This window comes from Myotis nattereri, assembly GCF_964212035.1.
Source record: "Myotis nattereri genome assembly, chromosome: 12".
Taxonomy (NCBI): Eukaryota; Metazoa; Chordata; class Mammalia; order Chiroptera; family Vespertilionidae; genus Myotis; species Myotis nattereri.
In genome coordinates, this window is record NC_138087.1 from 21405778 (window position 1) to 21427031 (window position 21254).

General features: G+C 43.0%; 4 protein-coding genes across 4 annotated transcripts; all 4 read right to left on the reverse strand.

Moving 5' to 3' along the window:
- Positions 1–7822: 7822 nt before the first annotated feature.
- On the reverse strand, positions 7823–8539 carry LOC308528449 (interferon omega-2-like; the record flags this gene model as incomplete). Its single annotated transcript, XM_081104037.1, has 1 exon — positions 7823–8539. The coding sequence occupies exon 1, from the start codon at positions 8423–8425 to the stop codon at positions 7823–7825; it is 603 nt and encodes a 200-aa protein (XP_080960163.1). The 5' UTR covers positions 8426–8539.
- Positions 8540–12102: 3563 nt separating this feature from the next.
- Positions 12103–12804, reverse strand: LOC308528161 (interferon omega-2-like; the record flags this gene model as incomplete). The annotated part of the gene is made up of 1 exon (XM_081103700.1): positions 12103–12804. Exon 1 carries the CDS (start codon positions 12688–12690, stop codon positions 12103–12105), a length of 588 nt encoding a protein of 195 aa, XP_080959826.1. The 5' UTR covers positions 12691–12804.
- Positions 12805–16365: 3561 nt separating this feature from the next.
- On the reverse strand, positions 16366–17067 carry LOC308527507 (interferon omega-2-like; the record flags this gene model as incomplete). Its single annotated transcript, XM_081102837.1, has 1 exon — positions 16366–17067. The coding sequence occupies exon 1, from the start codon at positions 16951–16953 to the stop codon at positions 16366–16368; it is 588 nt and encodes a 195-aa protein (XP_080958963.1). The 5' UTR covers positions 16954–17067.
- Positions 17068–20644: 3577 nt separating this feature from the next.
- LOC308527686 (interferon omega-2-like) lies at positions 20645–21254 on the reverse strand (the record flags this gene model as incomplete). Its single annotated transcript, XM_081103103.1, has 1 exon — positions 20645–21254. Exon 1 carries the CDS (start codon positions 21230–21232, stop codon positions 20645–20647), a length of 588 nt encoding a protein of 195 aa, XP_080959229.1. The 5' UTR covers positions 21233–21254.

Consider the following 21254-nt stretch of genomic DNA (forward strand, 5'->3'; position numbering starts at 1 on the left):
GTGCGGAAGGGAAGGCCACTGGAAATCAGACTGTAGTCTGGCCCCTCCAGGTGGGACCTCCGCCAGTCCAGCAAGGCCACCCTCTGGATCGGTTTGGAGCTCCCAGACCTCCTGGGACTGGCCACTGAAGACTGAAGCTGCCCAGGCCTTGACAGGGCCCCACAGACTTACATCACCAGGACAGAGCCTCGGGTAAGGATTGTCGTGGCAGGTAAGCCGATCTCCTTTTAACTGACACTGGGGCCACGTATTCTGCCCTCTCCGAATTTGAGGGGACCCTTGTCCCTCGTCAGTCTCTATTACGGCGGTTGTTGGATTAGTTTCACAGCCATTAGCCACCTCATGTCTACACTGCATCTTACTAAATTCCCCCATTTGCTCTTTTCTAGTTCTACTTCGATGCCCATACCACACATCCCCTCAAACAACCCAGGCGTCCCAAGTGACAGTCACCTACTTCAGTTTCACGCTCACCCCTCAAAGCCAGGCCATTCCTTAGACCAGTGATGGCAAACCTAAACGAACTCATTTTTTTGGTTGATTTTTCTTTGTTAAATGGCATTTACATATATAAAATAAATATCAAAAATATAAATCTTTGTTTTACTATGGTTGCAAATATCAAAAAATTTCTATATGTGACACGGCACCAGAGGTAAGTTAGGGTTTTTCAAAATGCTGACACGCCGAGCTCAGAAGGTTCGCCATCACTGCCTTAGACTATAAACGCCTGATCTCCTCCAGGACGGTCCCCTCCTCTAAACAAGAAATACTCTCCTTTTTTTGGCTTTCTGGGCACTCTCACCTCTGTGTCCCAACTTCAGTCTTCTCGCAAAGCTCTGTGACATGACATGGCGGAGGGTTTCCCTCACCGAGCCTTCAGATCCCAAGGCCAGCATTCGCAGCCCTTTAATGCTCTGAAAACTGCGCTGACCTCAGCCCCTTCTCACCCCCCTCCCCCCTTCCCAAAGAACAGCTTCTGTTACTGCAAAACTCTGAACTGCTTACTTAACAGTCTGGCTACTACTATCAGATGCTGAACTCATTATCACCCAAACCTTAGCATGTTATCTCTAAGGAAAAATGTAGCAATTTTAAATCCAAGCAGCTAGAGGCCTGGGAACAGGCCTCCCCCTCCCCTCCCCCACCCTCCCCCACACCCCCCGCCCTTTTCTCCAGTCTCATATGCCTATACATAATTTTCCAAAGTCTTTGGTAACTTTAAAGGCTTTGGAGCATTGCTGGGTTAAATGATAAACATCTAAATATTTTAAAATAGCATACAATATTGAAACACTGATTGCTAGACACATTTTAATTCACCTGCTCTTAGTTTTTATTACAGAAGGTGTCTTGTACTTTGTTGAAAGTATATTTTTTTGAAAGTAAGAGTGTGTTTAAAGTGTGTTCGTAAATGTAAATGCTGATTGTTTACTTTTTGGCTCAAGCTGGTTATTTGTGAATGAGTAGAAGGTTTGTGTTGTCCAGTGTGTCAGGACCTGATCACCTCTGAAGCCCAAAGGGACCGCTTCTCTCCTAGTAAGCTAAAGCAGTCCCACCCAGGCTCTCTCCTATGGCTTAAGACCTTATATCTGAGCCTAGACTTTCTTTATTCCCACTGCTCATTCTCAGTCCTTGACACTATCATTGAAAACCTCAACAGGTCTTCCTGCTGGGTATTTAGGAACCTCTCTCCCCTTTTTTAGCCTTCTTAAAATTCATACACTGAGCAGTAACCGGTTTGGCTCAGTGGATAGAGCGTCGGCCTGCGGACTGAAGGGTCCCGAGTTCGATTCCGGTCAGGGGCATATACCTTGGTTGTGGGCACATCTCCAGTAGGAGGTGTGCAGGAGGCAGCCGGTGGATGTTTCTCTCTCATCGATGTTTCTAACTCTCTATCTCTCTCCCTTCCTCTCTGTAAAAAATCAATAAAATATATTTTTTTTAAAAAATTAATACACTGAAAAGGACACCAATTCAGGAATGACCCTGTAATACAGGGAAATAACAAAGCAGACCAGGAAGCCAAGGCGGTGGCTCAGAGGAAGCCCCCGTCTCCCCAACTCTTAGCTCTACCTCATATAACACCCAGATACCCTCCAGAGGAACTTCAGTCCCTATTAGCTCTTGGGGACACAGGAAGATCCATGGTTAAAATTTTAGGGAAAATATATCCTTCCCCAGGGAAAGGCCTATGATATCTTACAGGCTATTCACAATTCCCTACATATACGATAAGACCGCTTTTACAACTCCTAAAACCCCTCATTGCATGCCCTAGCCTAGCCTCCCTCCTGCAAGATATTACCAAAGCCTGTTCTACCTGTTACTCAGCATCCCCCAGGGACAGGTTAGACCACCTTCTTTCTCTGCTCATCAATCAAGGGGCCAAATCTCTGGATAAGACTGGCAAATTAACTTCATTCACATGACCCCTATTAAAACACACACACACACACACACACACACACACACACACAAATATCTTTCAACCTTAGTAGATACCTTCTCAGGCTGGGTAGAAGCATTCCCCACTAGGTCTGAAAAGTCCTCCGAAGTCACTCAAACTCTCATTCAGCATATCATTCCCAGATTCAGCCTACCCACCTCATTACAATCAGATAATGGACCTGCTTTCATATCTCAAATAGCTCAACAGGTCTCCTCCACTCTGAACATCCTGTGGAACTTACATCCCCCTATCAGCCCCAATCTTCAGGTAAGGTAGAAAAGGCAAATTCCTTAATTAAGTCTCACCTACCTAAATTAACTCTCGAAACTAAAGAACCTTAACCTACTCTCCTACCTCTAGCCTTTAAGCACATCAGGGGAGCCGCCCCCCCCCCCGCCCCCCCCCCCCGCCCCGCACCCTCCTTTCTTAGTCTTTTTGAACTCATGTATGGAAGACTCTTCTTATTAGGAAACTTCCCTTCCACAGAGACCCCTCTCAGAGACTATGTCCCCATTTTAAATACCCTCATACAATTACTGAAGAACATGCTGATCAGGCCCTCCCTTGACCTTTTACAGGAGACAGCCCCCCTACTCCCCCTAAAGGAAATCCATCAATAATTTACAGCCCTGGTGGCAAGGCCCTAACTGCCCCAATTGCAGCTAAACTATCAGGGCATACCCCATGGTTCCACCTTTCCAGTTTAAAACCCATCTCAGGAACACCTCCATCACATGAGCTGGAGTCCTCTAAGTATTACAGCCACCTGATCGGGCCAACCAGACTCCGCCTTACTTGCATTGCAGAAGAAGAGGACAAATGAGTGAGCACCCCTGCAGGTGCTCCCTATGTACCCTAATAACCCTGACCTCCCTGAAAGCCCACCTCCTCTCCCAATATAAATCCTCCAGGTCCTAGCTACTGCCACCTCTCCCTTTGCATCAGGATTCTCACCTTCCCATGGGACTGCCTTCTACAAAGGGACTTTGATTACCCATGGGACGAGATTTCCTTCTTTCTAGATCCTAAACATACCTTCTCCCCCCCTTGGGACAATCCCAAACCTGGAAATGTGAATTAGCTCTCCTTCTCATCCTATTCCAGCCCTCCTCTCCTACACCCATGAGGAACTTGCTCACCTCCACTCATCTCAAACACTTAACTTTACCCATTCCCTCCTTAGCCAGGAACTGCTGGCTCTGCCTTTCCCTCTCCTCTTCAGCATGTACTACCATCGCTATACCAATCAAGAGATAAAGTCAGGCAAAATCACTCTAGCTTATAAAAAGGAAAAGGAAACTGTATTTTTCAAAAGGCAGACACCCTTCTGGGTAATTATCCTACAGCCCAGGCAAATTAAGCCTCCCTTCTTTTCTGTACTTATATTCTATCTCTTACTAAGGTAGCTCTTTCCTCCCTGCCAGTCACAGGTCCTATCGCTCTATACACCCCACTAATCGCCCAAGCCCCTTTATGCTTTACAAGGTCACAGGGCAATATAACAAAAGGCCATCTCCCATCATCAGCTTGCAACACCACAGTTAACCAAGAACTGCCGAACTGCCACTGGTCCCAATGGGCTGACTACCAGGTCTTCCTGGAAGCCAATGGTTATTTCCTACAGCCAGTCCATTTACTTCTTATCCAATCTTCCAGGCCCACAGCTTCAACTGCTCCTTTCCTTCCCTTTCTCTTTTCCCTTGGATAACAGCCCATTCTAGCATTCCCTCCCACTTTCACTGCAATAAAATCTCAACCACTCATCGGTCACCCCTTATTGGTAGTGCCATGGTGACTACCCTCTCAGCTTGGAGCACAGAACCAGGAAAAGGAAACTCATACCCTTTAGTCCACCTCTTCTCTATATACCTTTCAGCTTGTCTCCATGATCAGGGATTCTTCTTTCTCTGTGGGGAGAACACATACATCTGTCTCTCCACCAACTGGACAGGAACCTGTACTCTCATCTATCTCTCACCCCCCAATAATCAGTCTTTACCTGTGCCCATAACCCACCATATCCAACAAAAAGGCAGTTCAGATAATCCCTCTCCTAATAACCCTTGGCATCACAGCAAAGGTTGGAACTGGCATAGGGGGCCTAACCACTGCTCATCCTATTTTGAAATCCTGGCTCAGGACCTACAAGAAACCTCTGGATGCCCAGCAAGAGGCAAAACTGGGAAAACAGGAACCTCACCCCCAGGGTAACCTGTCCTCCCCTTTCATATCACTAGTCAGGCAACTTAGACCCCTGATCTTTTCCCCCTAAAGATAGCATCTAGGCCTCAGCTGTATTTCAACTCCAGGCCCAGAAAACCAGAAAAATCAGACAAGTGACACTGTGACAGCCTCAGGATAAGCTTTTACCTCCCAAGTCACTCAACAGGACCGTTTTCGAGCCTTCACCAACCAGTCTCTTGGGGAAATCATGAGGCCGCACCCCTCGTCCAGGTGACTACCATCAAAATCCATCTTCCTGTGATCTCGTCATCCCGCCTCAGCACAAAGTAAATACAGAAGATATGGCCTTTGTCCCTATCCAATAAAACAAAAAGGCTGGAATGTTAGGTCTGATCAAAGAATTGAATCTATACCTCCTCTGCTGGGAACTGACCTTTAGACCACTTCACAATGGACATTCCACTTGCTTAGACCACATTCCACTTGCTAAGACTATTACCTCTCCCCTTCGGAGTTTCCCGGAATGCAGACTTGCACAGAGAATTCTCCACCCAGAAAAAACCCGCCAGGAGACCTTTAAAAACCTCTGAATCCCCACCTTTGGGGATGGAGCCATTTTGGGACTCAGCATTCCTGGTATCCAGATGACCTAATAAATTCATAATTCTTTACCCCTTTTGGCCTCATGCATTCCTCCTAGAGTTGCCATTTGCTGGGGGAGCTCAGCAGGCGCACCCCAGAGTGTTAAAGAAGATGCAATCAAAGCTCCTGTTGGCTTGTCTATGCGTAGCTAAATGTGGACCAGAAGGTGACTATATCAACACTAAAGACAACAATCATTCCCTATGTTCAGATTCTCAGCCTATAATTTGCAAATATTGTTATATTTAATCTTTATGATTTCCAGTGTGGCCACTACTACAGTTGTGTCAGTTTTTAAGAAGAGGAATTGAAATCTGACGTCATTTAAATTCAGGGGCTACACACAGATTTTGTCAGAAAGTGAAACTTTTTCATTTAAAGAGTCTGAAGTTCAATTAAGAAAACCACACAGCATGGCCTACTGACTTAAGAATATTTTTCCCTGGGCAGATTAAATTTAAAAGCAAAAAGGGGTCAAATGGAAGATCCATATTGACTTTTTTGAGGACTCTCCATACTGTTTTCTATAATGGTTGCACCAGTCTACATTCCCACCAGCAGTGTACTAGGGTTCCATTTTCTTCACATCCTCACCAGCACTTGTCATTTGATATGTTGATGGTAGCCATTCTGACAGGTGTGAGGTGATAACTCATTGCTGTTTTAATTTGCAACTCTCTAATGATCAGTGACTTTGAGAATCTTTTCATATGTCTCTTGGCCATCTGTATATCCTCTTTGGAGAAGTGTCTATTTAGGTCCTTTGCCCATTTTTTAATTGGCTTGTTCGTCTCTCTTTTGTTAAGTTGTATGAGTTCATGATATATTTGGGATAGTAACCCTTTATCAGATGTATCATTGCCAAAAAGGTTCTCCCACACATGGGGCTCCCTTTTCGTTTTGTTGATGGTTTCTTTTGCTGTGCAGAAGCTTTTCTTTGATGTAGTTGCATTTGTTTATTTTTGCCTTAGTTTCCTTTGCCCTAGGAGACGTATCCAGAAATCTATTGCTATGAGAGATGTCTGAGATTTTGCTGCCTATACTATCTTCTAGGATTTTATGGTTTCATGACTTACGTTTAAGTCTTTTACCCTATTTGAGATTATTCCTGTGTATAATGTAAGTTGGTGGTCTAGTTTCATTTTTTTGCATGTATCTGTCCAATTTTCCCAACACCATTTATTAAAGAGACTCTCTTGACTCCATTGTATGTTCTTGCCTCCTTTATCAAATATTAATTGAGCATAATGGCTTGGGTCCATTTCTGGGGTCTCTGTTCTTTTCCATTGATCTATATGCCTGTTCTTGTGCCAGTACCAGGATGTTTTGATTACAGTGTCTTTGTAGTATAACGATATCTGGTATTGTGTTCCCTCCAACATTGTTCTTCGTTCTCTAGATTGCTGCAGCTATTCTGGATTTGTTTTGGTTCCATATATATTTTTGGAGTATTTGTTCTAGATTTGTGAAATATGTCATTGGTGTTTTAATGGGCATTGCATTGAATCTAATCTATAGATTGTTCAGGTCCAGGTTGGTTGTCTCATGAAATCAAAGAAATTAATTCATGGACAAAGACATAAGCAAAAGCAAAGTTATATTACAGAAAATCTTCCTGCTGCAGGGAGGGGACCCAACTGGTTGACCTGCCTACAAAGGATTTGACAGACATAGAGCTTCCACTCAACTCTACTCTCTTCGTTTGCTTTTACTGTGAGTAGAAACCTTGAAGCTGAAAGCACAACAGAAGCAGAGCACATATGCAGGTGGGCTGTGAAGTCTGGAGAGCAAAGAGATTACATAAGGGAGGGAAATAATGCAGTAAAGTCGGACTCAGACAGAGTGGGGGAAACGTATAGGTGCCAGGAACAGCCAACAAATACCATAAAGCTTTTCCACTGCAGTCTAGATGACTCCTCTCAGATATTTCTATGCACTGCCCCTTGCTGACAGAATAAATCAATTGCAACTCAGATATACATACTGAACATCTTCCATACTTTCTAGGACTCTATCAATTCCATGCTTTCCCAGCTTTTGATAGGCATTTTATGAGAAGTGGTGGGACTACTCTAAAGGAATTAGTAGACAAGTAGTATGTTGAAGTAGAACTATGTAGAAAAATATAAGGATTTAGGTTTTCAGAATAAAAGAACTCAGGAAGTCATTTTTAAAAAAATTTAATAAATAAAGTGAAATACAAATTTAATGGCAAAAAAGTAAACATGTATTGTAAATTTTAATACAATGTAAGGGTAAATATTGGTTATGTAAATATATCAATATGATAACATAAAACAATAAATACTAAGTAAAAACAAAGAAACAATAAATAAATAAATAAATAAATAAATAAATAAATAGCATCACCGCAGTAACATATTAGGGTCTGATATCCCAGGAGCTAAATTTCATAACATTTTCATGCTTCATACCCTGACAACAGATTTGCTGAATAAAACTTAAAAATTCTGTGACTAAAGATGACCTAAGAGCCTTTGACTTGACCCAAGACATATGTGCAAACGTGATGTGGCACATTCATCAGTGAGAATCCTTTGAGGGGGATCCCACGTCTCCATCCTTATTTTTTATTCTTTCTTGCAAGGCTGTTATTGAGGAGAAGGATCTCATGATTTCCACTCTGACAACCTCCCAGGCGCAGTCACTGTATTTCTTCTCCTTCAGGTAGAGACGGATGCCCTGGAAGTACCTCTTCAAGGCCAGGGTAGGGCCCTGCATGGCCAGGGCAGATCCTTCCTCTCCCATCTTCCCCACCAAACACGTGTCCAGGTCTTCCAGCTGCCGATGGAGTCCTGAGCGCAGTTGGTCCACGAGGGTCGTGTTCCAGGTGACAGAGGAGTTCTCTGTGGACAAGAGGTTGAAGACCTGCTGGAGCATCTCGTGGAGGACAGCGATGGCCTGGGCCTTCTGGACCTGGGTGCCGTCCACCGTTGCCCGGGGGAATCTGAAGTCCCTTCTGTCCTTCAGACAGAAGAAAGGGGAGATTGTGCTCATTTGGCTCAGAAGCACTAAGTTCTCCCTGCTGAGCAGGACGTGGTCCTGAGGCAGGTCACAGCCCAGAGCTCCCCCAGGGCCAGCGCTGAACACCACCAGGGCGGTGAGTAGAGAGAGCAGGAGGGCCATGGGCGAACGAGGGTGCTGTTGGCCTGGCTGAGCTGGGCGTCTGGGGAACAACCTTTGGCCAAAAGTTGTGCAATGACCTTCTTTCTAAGCATGGCCCTTAAATAGGGAACACAACAATTTTCATTTTCTAAGCATTTCTTTCCACTTCCATTTCCTTTTTTTGTTTTCATTTAATTTAGGTGTTCAAAGAAGACTTCATCAATCTACACTACTGATTTTCACCATACACTTTAGAGGTGCCACCCAAGTGGATACTTAATAGTCAAATGAGAAATGTCTTTGTCCCAAAGTGTAGGTAGATGTGTAAATACTCACACAGGTACATACTCACGTATATAAATATATTACATAAATATTGCTCTTCTTTGTATTAGAAATAAAAGTTTGCCTTGACTCTGGGCAACATGGGCATCATGCTCTCTCATCTCTGTGGGTTTGTGTGTTTTGTCAGGTACTTACCAGACCATGGTTGGTAAATAAACTCTTTAGAACCAAGGACTGAGTTTTGTTTACTAATTTATGCACAACAGGTATGAGATTTTTAGTGCTCGAGTTTCTGGAATGTTTCTCCTCTAGAACCCATTCCTGCAGTGCTATGTGGTTATGCTTCAAGGGCGCCACTAGGTCACGACTTCTGTAGACATTGTCTTTTCTTTCCAGCTTTGGAACTGGCCATTAATTCTCCTCAGGCTGTGCCAACACCCCCAGCAGGAATCCTGGTTCTTTGCTGGTGGGTGTAGGTGTGGAAATTCCAATAACAAGATAGTAATATGTTCCCAGCACCACGGACAATATCAGCTCTAATAACGCTTTATTCTGGAGTGACAGTGTCCTCAGCCCAAACTCTCCTGGACTGCCCCCCTGAAAGCAGGCTCACCCCATCCTGAGGTTCTCAGAATTCTCCCCAGGCAGAGGGGCTTGTGTCTTTGCTGACCAAAGAACCTGTCAGGATGCTCCCCTTCCCCCGGGAGTGTTTGTGTGAAGGCCCCTTGTCCTCAGTGGTGACCTGCTCCCCTCCTGAGCCAGGACCCAGGTGTCAGTGGGGCCCACAGCCCTGAACGCTGACAGCAAACGTTGGTTCTGTCTGAGCAGGTGGAGGCATTACTTATGCGATTGCAATCATTTATCTTCAGGGGGCTTTTCTATGCACTCATCTATTTTGGGGCTCTTGGGCTGGTTCCAGACCTGAGCTATTGTAAATTGTGTTGCTGTGAACACAGGGGTGCATACATTCTTTCTGATTGGAGTATTGGGTTTCTCTGAGGATATATTCCTAGAAGTGGGATCACTGGGTCAAATGGCAGTTTCATTTTTAATTTTTTTGAGGAAACTCCGTACTATTTTTCACAAGGGTCGCACGAGTCTGCATTCTCACCAGCAGTGCACTAGGGTTCCATTTTCCCCACAACTTCACCAGCACTTGTCATTTGTTCATATTAGCCATTCTGACAGGTGTGCGGTGATACCTCATTGTTGTTTTAATTTGCGTCTCTCTGATGATCAGTTACTTTGAGAATCTTTTCATATGTCTCTTGGCCATCTATATATCCTCTTTGAAGAAGTGTCTATTTAGGTCCTTTGCCCATTTTTTAATTGGCTTGTTTGTCTTTCTTTTGTTAAGTTGTATGAGTTCCTGATATATTTGGGATAGTAACCCTTTATCAGATGTCTCATTGCCAAATAGGTTCTCCCACACATTGGGCTCCCTTTTTGTTTTGTTGATGGTTTCTTTTGCTGTGCAGAAGCTTTTTTTAGAAAAACAATTTTTTTTTTAATTTTTTAAAAATTCTTTATTAGTTAAGGTATTACAAATGTGTCCTCATCCTGTGCAGAAGCTTTTTATTTTGATGTAGTCGCAAGTGTTTATTTTTGCCTTAGTTTCCTTTGCCCTAGGAGACGTATCCATAAGCCTATTGCTATGAGAGATATCTGAGATTTTGCTACCTATGGTTTCTTCTAGGATTTTATGGATTCATAACTTGCATTTAAGTCTTTTTAATATATTTTATTGATTTATTACAGAGAGGAAGGGAGAGGGATAGAGAGTTAGAAACATCGATGAGAGAGAAACATTGATCAACTGCCTCCTGCACACCCCCTACTGGGGATGTGCCCGCAACCAAAGTACATTCCCTTGTTCAGAATTGAACCGGGACCCTTCTGTCCGCAGACCAAAGCTCTATTCACTGCGTCAAAGTGGTTAGGGCCATTTAAGTCTTTTATCCTATTTGAGATTATTCCTGTGTATGATGTAAGTTGGTGGTCTAGTTTCATTTTTTTGTATGTATCTGTCCAAATTTCCCAACACCATTTACTAAAGAGACTGTCTTGACTCCATTGTGAGCTCTTGCCTCCTTTATCAAATATTAATTGAGCATAATGGCTTGGGTCCATTTCTGGGGTCTCTGATCTTTTCCATTGATCTATATTTCTGTTCTTGTGCCAGTACCAGGATGTTCTGATTACAGTGTCATAGTAGTATAACGATATCTGATATTGTATTCCCTCCAACATTATTCTTCGTTCTCTAGATTGCTGCAGCTATTCTGGATTTGTTTTGGTTCCATATATATTTTTGGAGTATTTGTTCTAGATTTGTGAAATATGTCATTGGTGTTTTAATGGGCATTGCATTGAATCTAATCTATAGATTGTTCAGGTCCAGGTTGGTTGTCTCACGAAATCAAAGAAATTAATTCATGGACAAAGACATAAGCAAAAGCAAAGTTATATTACAGAAAATCTTCCTGCTGCAGGGAGGGGACCCAACTGGTTGACCTGCCTACAAAGGATTTGACAGACATAGAGCTTCCACTCAACTCTACTCTCTTTGTTTGCTTTTACTGTGAGTAGAAACCTTGAAGCTGAAAGCACAACAGAAGCAGAGCACCTGTGCAGGTGGGCAGTGAAGTCTGGAGAGCAAAGAGATTATATAAAGGAGAGAATAATCCAGTAATGTCGGACTCAGACAGAGTGGGGGGAAGGGTATAGGTGCCAGGAACAGCCAAAAAATATCATAAAGCTTTTCCACTGCACTCTAGATGACTCTTCTCAGATATTTCTTCGCACTGCTCCTTGAGATGGAATATAAATCAACTAAAACTCAGACATACGTACTGAACGTCTGCCATACTTTCTAGGACTCTATCAATTCCATGCTTTCCCAGCATTTGATAGGCATTTTATGAGAAGTGATGGAATTATTCTATAGGACTTAGTGGACAAGTAGTATGTTAAAGTAGATCTATGTAGAAAAACATAAGGATTTAGGTTTTCAGAATAAAAGAACTCATTAAGTTATTTTTATAAAAATTTAATAAATAAAGACAAATACAAATTTAATGGCAAAAAGTAAACATGTTTTGTAAATTTTAATACAATGTAAGGGTAAATATTGGTTATATAAATATATCAATTTCATAACATAAAACAATAAGTACTAAGTAAAAACAAAGAAACAATAAATAAATAAATAAATAGCATCACTACAGTTACATATTAGGGTCTGATATCCCAGGAGCTAAATTTCATAACATTTTCATGCTTCATACCCTGACAACAGATTTCCTGAGTAAAATTCAATAAATTCTGTGACTAAAGCAGATGTAAGAGCCTTTGCACATGACCCAGGACAGATGGGTAAAGGTGAGGCGGCACATTCATCAGTGAAAATCCTTTCAGGGGGATCCCACATCTCCATCCTTATTTCTTAGCCTTTCTTGCAAGGCTGTTGTTGAGGAGAAGGATCTCATGATTTCCACTCTGACAACCTCCCAGGCGCAGTCACTGTATTTCTTCTCCTTCAGGTAGAGACGGATGCCCTGGAAGTACCTCTTCAAGGCCAGGGTAGGGCGCTGCATGGCCAGGGCAGATCCTTCCTCTCCCATCTTCCCCACCAAACACGTGTCCAGGTCTTCCAGCTGCCGGTGGAGTCCTGAGCGCAGTTGGTCCACGAGGGTCTTGTTCCAGGTGACAGAGGAGTTCTCTGTGGCCAAGAGGTTGAAGACCTGCTGGAGCATCTCGTGGAGGACAGCGATGGCCTGGGCCTTCTGGACCTGGGTGCCGTCCACCGTTGCCCGGGGGAATCTGAAGTCCCTTCTGTCCTTCAGACAGAAGAAAGGGGAGATTGTGCTCATTTGGCTCAGAAGCTCTAAGTTCTCCCTGCTGAGCAGGACGTGGTCCTGAGGCAGGTCACAGCCCAGAGCTCCCCCGGGGCCAGCGCTGAACACCACCAGGGCGGTGAGTAGGGAGAGCAGGAGGGCCATGGGCGAACGAGGGTGCTGCTGGCCTGGCTGGGCTGGGCGTCTGGGGAACAACCTGGGGCCAAAAGTTGTGCAATGACCTTCTTTCTAAGCATGGCCCTTAAATAGGGAACACAACAATTTTCATTTTCTAAGCATTTCTTTCCACTTCCATTTCCTTTTTTTGTTTTCATTTAATTTAGGTGTTCTAAGAAGACGTCATCCATCTACACTACTGATTTTCACCATACACTTTAGAGGTGCCACCCAAGTGGATACTTAATAGTCAAATGAGAAATGTCTTTGTCCCAAAGTGTAGGTAGATGTGTAAATACTCACACAGGTACATACTCACGTATATAAATATATTACATAAATATTGCTCTTCTTTGTATTAGAAATAAAAGTTTGCCTTGACTCTGGGCAACATGGGCATCATGCTCTCTCATCTCTGTGGGTTTGTGTGTTTTGTCAGGTACTTACCAGACCATGGTTGGTAAATAAACTCTTTAGAACCAAGGACTGAGTTTTGTTTACTAATTTATGCACAACAGGTATGAGATTTTTAGTGCTCGAGTTTCTGGAATGTTTCTCCTCTAGAACCCATTCCTGCAGTGCTATGTGGTTATGCTTCAAGGGCGCCACTAGGTCACGACTTCTGTAGACATTGTCTTTTCTTTCCAGCTTTGGAACTGGCCATTAATTCTCCTCAGGCTGTGCCAACACCCCCAGCAGGAATCCTGGTTCTTTGCTGGTGGGTGTAGGTGTGGAAATTCCAATAACAAGATAGTAATATGTTCCCAGCACCACGGACAATATCAGCTCTAATAACGCTTTATTCTGGAGTGACAGTGTCCTCAGCCCAAACTCTCCTGGACTGCCCCTCTAAAAGCAGGCTCACCCCATCCTGAGGTCCTTAGAATTCTCCCCAGGCAGAGGGGCTTGTGTCTTTGCTGACAAAAGAACCTGTCAGGATGCTCCCCTTCCCCCGGGAGTGTTTGTGTGAAGGCCCCTTGTCCTCAGTGGTGACCTGCTCCCCTCCTGAGCCAGGACCCAGGTGTCAGTGGGGCCCACAGCCCTGAACGCTGACAGCAAATGTTGGTTCTGTCTGAGCAGGTGGAGGCATTACTTATGCGATTGCAATCATTTATCTTCAGGGGGCTTTTCTATGCACTCATCTATTTTGGGGCTCTTGGGCTGGTTCCAGACCTGAGCTATTGTAAATTGTGTTGCTGTGAACACAGGGGTGCATACATTCTTTCTGATTGGAGTATTGGGTTTCTCTGAGGATATATTCCTAGAAGTGGGATCACTGGGTCAAATGGCAGTTTCATTTTTAATTTTTTTGAGGAAACTCCGTACTATTTTTCACAAGGGTCGCACGAGTCTGCATTCTCACCAGCAGTGCACTAGGGTTCCATTTTCCCCACAACTTCACCAGCACTTGTCATTTGTTCATATTAGCCATTCTGACAGGTGTGCGGTGATACCTCATTGTTGTTTTAATTTGTATCTCTCTGATGATCAGTGACTTTGAGAATCTTTTCATATGTCTCTTGGCCATCTATATATCCTCTTTGGAGAAGTGTCTATTTAGGTCCTTTGCCCATTTTTTAATTGGCTTGTTTGTCTTTCTTTTGTTAAGTTGTATGAGTTCCTGATATATTTGGGATAGTAACCCTTTATCAGATGTCTCATTGCCAAATAGGTTCTCCCACACATTGGGCTCCCTTTTTGTTTTGTTGATGGTTTCTTTTGCTGTGCAGAAGCTTTTTTTAGAAAAACAATTTTTTTTAATTTTTTAAAAATTCTTTATTAGTTAAGGTATTACAAATGTGTCCTCATCCTGTGCAGAAGCTTTTTATTTTGATGTAGTCGCAAGTGTTTATTTTTGCCTTAGTTTCCTTTGCCCTAGGAGACGTATCCATAAGCCTATTGCTATGAGAGATATCTGAGATTTTGCTACCTATGGTTTCTTCTAGGATTTTATGGATTCATAACTTGCATTTAAGTCTTTTTAATATATTTTATTGATTTATTACAGAGAGGAAGGGAGAGGGATAGAGAGTTAGAAACATCGATGAGAGAGAAACATTGATCAACTGCCTCCTGCACACCCCCTACTGGGGATGTGCCCGCAACCAAAGTACATTCCCTTGTTCAGAATTGAACCGGGACCCTTCTGTCCGCAGACCAAAGCTCTATTCACTGCGTCAAAGTGGTTAGGGCCATTTAAGTCTTTTATCCTATTTGAGATTATTCCTGTGTATGATGTAAGTTGGTGGTCTAGTTTCATTTTTTTGTATGTATCTGTCCAAATTTCCCAACACCATTTACTAAAGAGACTGTCTTGACTCCATTGTGAGCTCTTGCCTCCTTTATCAAATATTCATTGAGCATAATGGCTTGGGTCCATTTCTGGGGTCTCTGATCTTTTCCATTGATCTATATTTCTGTTCTTGTGCCAGTACCAGGATGTTCTGATTACAGTGTCATAGTAGTATAACGATATCTGATATTGTATTCCCTCCAACATTATTCTTCGTTCTCTAGATTGCTGCAGCTATTCTGGATTTGTTTTGGTTCCATATATATTTTTGGAGTATTTGTTCTAGATTTGTGAAATATGTCATTGGTGTTTTAATGGGCATTGCATTGAATCTAATCTATAGATTGTTCAGGTCCAGGTTGGTTGTCTCACGAAATCAAAGAAATTAATTCATGGACAAAGACATAAGCAAAAGCAAAGTTATATTACAGAAAATCTTCCTGCTGCAGGGAGGGGACCCAACTGGTTGACCTGCCTACAAAGGATTTGACAGACATAGAGCTTCCACTCAACTCTACTCTCTTTGTTTGCTTTTACTGTGAGTAGAAACCTTGAAGCTGAAAGCACAACAGAAGCAGAGCACCTGTGCAGGTGGGCAGTGAAGTCTGGAGAGCAAAGAGATTATATAAAGGAGAGAATAATCCAGTAATGTCGGACTCAGACAGAGTGGGGGGAAGGGTATAGGTGCCAGGAACAGCCAAAAAATATCATAAAGCTTTTCCACTGCACTCTAGATGACTCTTCTCAGATATTTCTTCGCACTGCTCCTTGAGATGGAATATAAATCAACTAAAACTCAGACATACGTACTGAACGTCTGCCATACTTTCTAGGACTCTATCAATTCCATGCTTTCCCAGCATTTGATAGGCATTTTATGAGAAGTGATGGAATTATTCTATAGGACTTAGTGGACAAGTAGTATGTTAAAGTAGATCTATGTAGAAAAACATAAGGATTTAGGTTTTCAGAATAAAAGAACTCATTAAGTTATTTTTATAAAAATTTAATAAATAAAGACAAATACAAATTTAATGGCAAAAAGTAAACATGTTTTGTAAATTTTAATACAATGTAAGGGTAAATATTGGTTATATAAATATATCAATTTCATAACATAAAACAATAAGTACTAAGTAAAAACAAAGAAACAATAAATAAATAAATAAATAGCATCACTACAGTTACATATTAGGGTCTGATATCCCAGGAGCTAAATTTCATAACATTTTCATGCTTCATACCCTGACAACAGATTTCCTGAGTAAAATTCAATAAATTCTGTGACTAAAGCAGATGTAAGAGCCTTTGCACATGACCCAGGACAGATGGGTAAAGGTGAGGCGGCACATTCATCAGTGAAAATCCTTTCAGGGGGATCCCACATCTCCATCCTTATTTCTTAGCCTTTCTTGCAAGGCTGTTGTTGAGGAGAAGGATCTCATGATTTCCACTCTGACAACCTCCCAGGCACAGTCACTGTATTTCTTCTCCTTCAGGTAGAGACGGATGCCCTGGAAGTACCTCTTCAAGGCCAGGGTAGGGCGCTGCATGGCCAGGGCAGATCCTTCCTCTCCCATCTTCCCCACCAAACACGTGTCCAGGTCTTCCAGCTGCCGGTGGAGTCCTGAGCGCAGTTGGTCCACGAGGGTCTTGTTCCAGGTGACAGAGGAGTTCTCTGTGGCCAAGAGGTTGAAGACCTGCTGGAGCATCTCGTGGAGGACAGCGATGGCCTGGGCCTTCTGGACCTGGGTGCCGTCCACCGTTGCCCGGGGGAATCTGAAGTCCCTTCTGTCCTTCAGACAGAAGAAAGGGGAGATTGTGCTCATTTGGCTCAGAAGCTCTAAGTTCTCCCTGCTGAGCAGGACGTGGTCCTGAGGCAGGTCACAGCCCAGAGCTCCCCCGGGGCCAGCGCTGAACACCACCAGGGCGGTGAGTAGGGAGAGCAGGAGGGCCATGGGCGAACGAGGGTGCTGCTGGCCTGGCTGGGCTGGGCGTCTGGGGAACAACCTGGGGCCAAAAGTTGTGCAATGACCTTCTTTCTAAGCATGGCCCTTAAATAGGGAACACAACAATTTTCATTTTCTAAGCATTTCTTTCCACTTCCATTTCCTTTTTTTGTTTTCATTTAATTTAGGTGTTCTAAGAAGACGTCATCCATCTACACTACTGATTTTCACCATACACTTTAGAGGTGCCACCCAAGTGGATACTTAATAGTCAAATGAGAAATGTCTTTGTCCCAAAGTGTAGGTAGATGTGTAAATACTCACACAGGTACATACTCACGTATATAAATATATTACATAAATATTGCTCTTCTTTGTATTAGAAATAAAAGTTTGCCTTGACTCTGGGCAACATGGGCATCATGCTCTCTCATCTCTGTGGGTTTGTGTGTTTTGTCAGGTACTTACCAGACCATGGTTGGTAAATAAACTCTTTAGAACCAAGGACTGAGTTTTGTTTACTAATTTATGCACAACAGGTATGAGATTTTTAGTGCTCGAGTTTCTGGAATGTTTCTCCTCTAGAACCCATTCCTGCAGTGCTATGTGGTTATGCTTCAAGGGCGCCACTAGGTCACGACTTCTGTAGACATTGTCTTTTCTTTCCAGCTTTGGAACTGGCCATTAATTCTCCTCAGGCTGTGCCAACACCCCCAGCAGGAATCCTGGTTCTTTGCTGGTGGGTGTAGGTGTGGAAATTCCAATAACAAGATAGTAATATGTTCCCAGCACCACGGACAATATCAGCTCTAATAACGCTTTATTCTGGAGTGACAGTGTCCTCAGCCCAAACTCTCCTGGACTGCCCCTCTAAAAGCAGGCTCACCCCATCCTGAGGTCCTTAGAATTCTCCCCAGGCAGAGGGGCTTGTGTCTTTGCTGACAAAAGAACCTGTCAGGATGCTCCCCTTCCCCCGGGAGTGTTTGTGTGAAGGCCCCTTGTCCTCAGTGGTGACCTGCTCCCCTCCTGAGCCAGGACCCAGGTGTCAGTGGGGCCCACAGCCCTGAACGCTGACAGCAAACGTTAGTTCTGTCTGAGCAGGTGGAGGCATTACTTATGCGATTGCAATCATTTATCTTCAGGGGGCTTTTCTATGCACTCATCTATTTTGGGGCTCTTGGGCTGGTTCCAGACCTGAGCTATTGTAAATTGTGTTGCTGTGAACACAGGGGTGCATACATTCTTTCTGATTGGAGTATTGGGTTTCTCTGAGGATATATTCCTAGAAGTGGGATCACTGGGTCAAATGGCAGTTTCATTTTTAATTTTTTTGAGGAAACTCCGTACTATTTTTCACAAGGGTCGCACGAGTCTGCATTCTCACCAGCAGTGCACTAGGGTTCCATTTTCCCCACAACTTCACCAGCACTTGTCATTTGTTCATATTAGCCATTCTGACAGGTGTGAGGTGATACCTCATTGTTGTTTTAATTTGTATCTCTCTGATGATCAGTGACTTTGAGAATCTTTTCATATGTCTCTTGGCCATCTATATATCCTCTTTGGAGAAGTGTCTATTTAGGTCCTTTGCCCATTTTTTAATTGGCTTGTTTGTCTTTCTTTTGTTAAGTTGTATGAGTTCCTGATATATTTGGGATAGTAACCCTTTATCAGATGTCTCATTGCCAAATAGGTTCTCCCACACATTGGGCTCCCTTTTTGTTTTGTTGATGGTTTCTTTTGCTGTGCAGAAGCTTTTTTTAGAAAAACAATTTTTTTTAATTTTTTAAAAATTCTTTATTAGTTAAGGTATTACAAATGTGTCCTCATCCTGTGCAGAAGCTTTTTATTTTGATGTAGTCGCAAGTGTTTATTTTTGCCTTAGTTTCCTTTGCCCTAGGAGACGTATCCATAAGCCTATTGCTATGAGAGATATCTGAGATTTTGCTACCTATGGTTTCTTCTAGGATTTTATGGATTCATAACTTGCATTTAAGTCTTTTTAATATATTTTATTGATTTATTACAGAGAGGAAGGGAGAGGGATAGAGAGTTAGAAACATCAATGAGAGAGAAACATTGATCAGCTGCCTCCTGCACACCCCCTACTGGGGATGTGCCCGCAACCAAGGTACATTCCCTTGTTCAGAATTGAACCGGGACCCTTCTGTCCGCAGACCAAAGCTCTATTCACTGCGTCAAAGTGGTTAGGGCCATTTAAGTCTTTTATCCTTTTTGAGATTATTCCTGTGTATAATGTAAGTTGGTGGTCTAGTTTTATTTTTTTGCATGTATCTGTCCAAATTTCCCAACACCATTTATTAAAGAGACTGTCTTGACTCCATTGTGTGCTCTTGCCTCCTTTATCAAATATTAATTGAGCATAATGGCTTGGGTCCATTTCTGGGGTCTCTGATCTTTTCCATTGATCTATATTTCTGTTCTTGTGCCAGTACCAGGATGTTCTGATTACAGTGTCATAGTAGTATAACGATATCTGATATTGTATTCCCTCCAACATTGTTCTTCGTTCTCTAGATTGCTGCAGCTATTCTGGATTTGTTTTGGTTCCATATATATTTTTGGAGTATTTGTTCTAGATTTGTGAAATATGTCATTGGTGTTTTAATGGGCATTGCATTGAACCTAATCTATAGATTGTTCAGGTCCAGGTTGGTTGTCTCATGAAATCAAAGAAATTAATTCATGGACAAAGACATAAGCAAAAGCAAAGTTATATTACAGAAAATCTTCCTGCTGCAGGGAGGGGACCCAACTGGTTGACCTGCCTACAAAGGATTTGACAGACATAGAGCTTCCACTCAACTCTACTCTCTTTGTTTGCTTTTACTGTGAGTGAAACCTTGAAGCTGAAAGCACAACAGAAGCAGAGCACCTGTGCAGGTGGGCAGTGAAGTCTGGAGAGCAAAGAGATTATATAAAGGAGAGAATAATCCAGTAATGTCAGACTCAGAGAGAGTGGGGGGAAGGGTATAGGTGCCAGGAACAACCAAAAAATATCATAAAGCTTTTCCACTGCACTCTAGATGACTCTTCTCAGATATTTCTTCGCACTGCTCCTTGTTGATGGAATATAAATCAACTAAAACTGAGACATACGTACTGAACGTCTGCAATACTTTCTAGGACTCTATCAAATCCATGCTTTCCCAGCATTTGATAGGCATTTTATGAGAAGTGATGGAATTATTCTATAGGACTTAGTGGACAATAGTATGTTGAAGTAGATCTATGTAGAAAAACATAAGGATTTAGGTTTTCAAAATAAAAGAACTCAGGAAGTTATTTTTATAAAAATTTAATAAATAAAGTGAAATACAAATTTAATGGCAAAAAAGTAAACATGTTTTGTAAATTTTAATACAACGTAAGGGTAAATATTGGTTATATAAATATATCAATTTGATAACATAAAACAATAAATACTAAGTAAAAACAAAGAAACAATAAATAAATAAATAAATAAATAAATAAATAAATAGCATCACTACAGTTACATATTAGGGTCTGATATCCCAGGAGCTAAATTTCATAACATTTTCATGCTTCATACCCTGACAACAGATTTCCTGAGTAAAATTCAATAAATTCTGTCACTAAAGCAGATGTAAGAGCCTTTGCACATGACCCAGGACCGATGGGCAAAGGTGAGGCGGCACATTCATCAGTGAGAATCCTTTCAGGGGGATCCCACATCTCCATCCTTATTTCTTAGCCTTTCTTGCAAGGCTGTTGTTGAGGAGAAGGATCTCATGATTTCCACTCTGACAACCTCCCAGGCGCAGTCACTGTATTTCTTCTCCTTCAGGTAGAGACGGATGCCCTGGAAGTACCTCTTCAAGGCCAGGGTAGGGCCCTGCATGGCCAGGGCAGATCCTTCCTCTCCCATCTCCTCCACCAAACACGTGTCCAGGTCTTCCAGCTGCCGGTGGAGTCCTGAGCGCAGTTGGTCCACGAGGGTCATGTTCCAGGTGACAGAGGAGTTCTCTGTGGGCAAGAGGTTGGAGACCTGCTGGAGCATCTCGTGGAGGACAGCGATGGCCTGGGCCTTCTGGACCTGGGTGCCGTCCACCGTTGCCCGGGGGAATCTGAAGTCCCTTCTGTCCTTCAGACAGAAGAAAGGGGAGATTGTGCTCATTTGGCTCAGAAGCTCTAAGTTCTCCCTGCTGAGCAGGACGTGGTCCAGAGGCAGGTCACAGCCCAGAGTTCCCCCGGGGCCAGCGCTGAACACCACCAGGGCGGTGAGTAGAGAGAGCAGGAGGGCCATGGCAAACGAGGGTGCTGCTGGC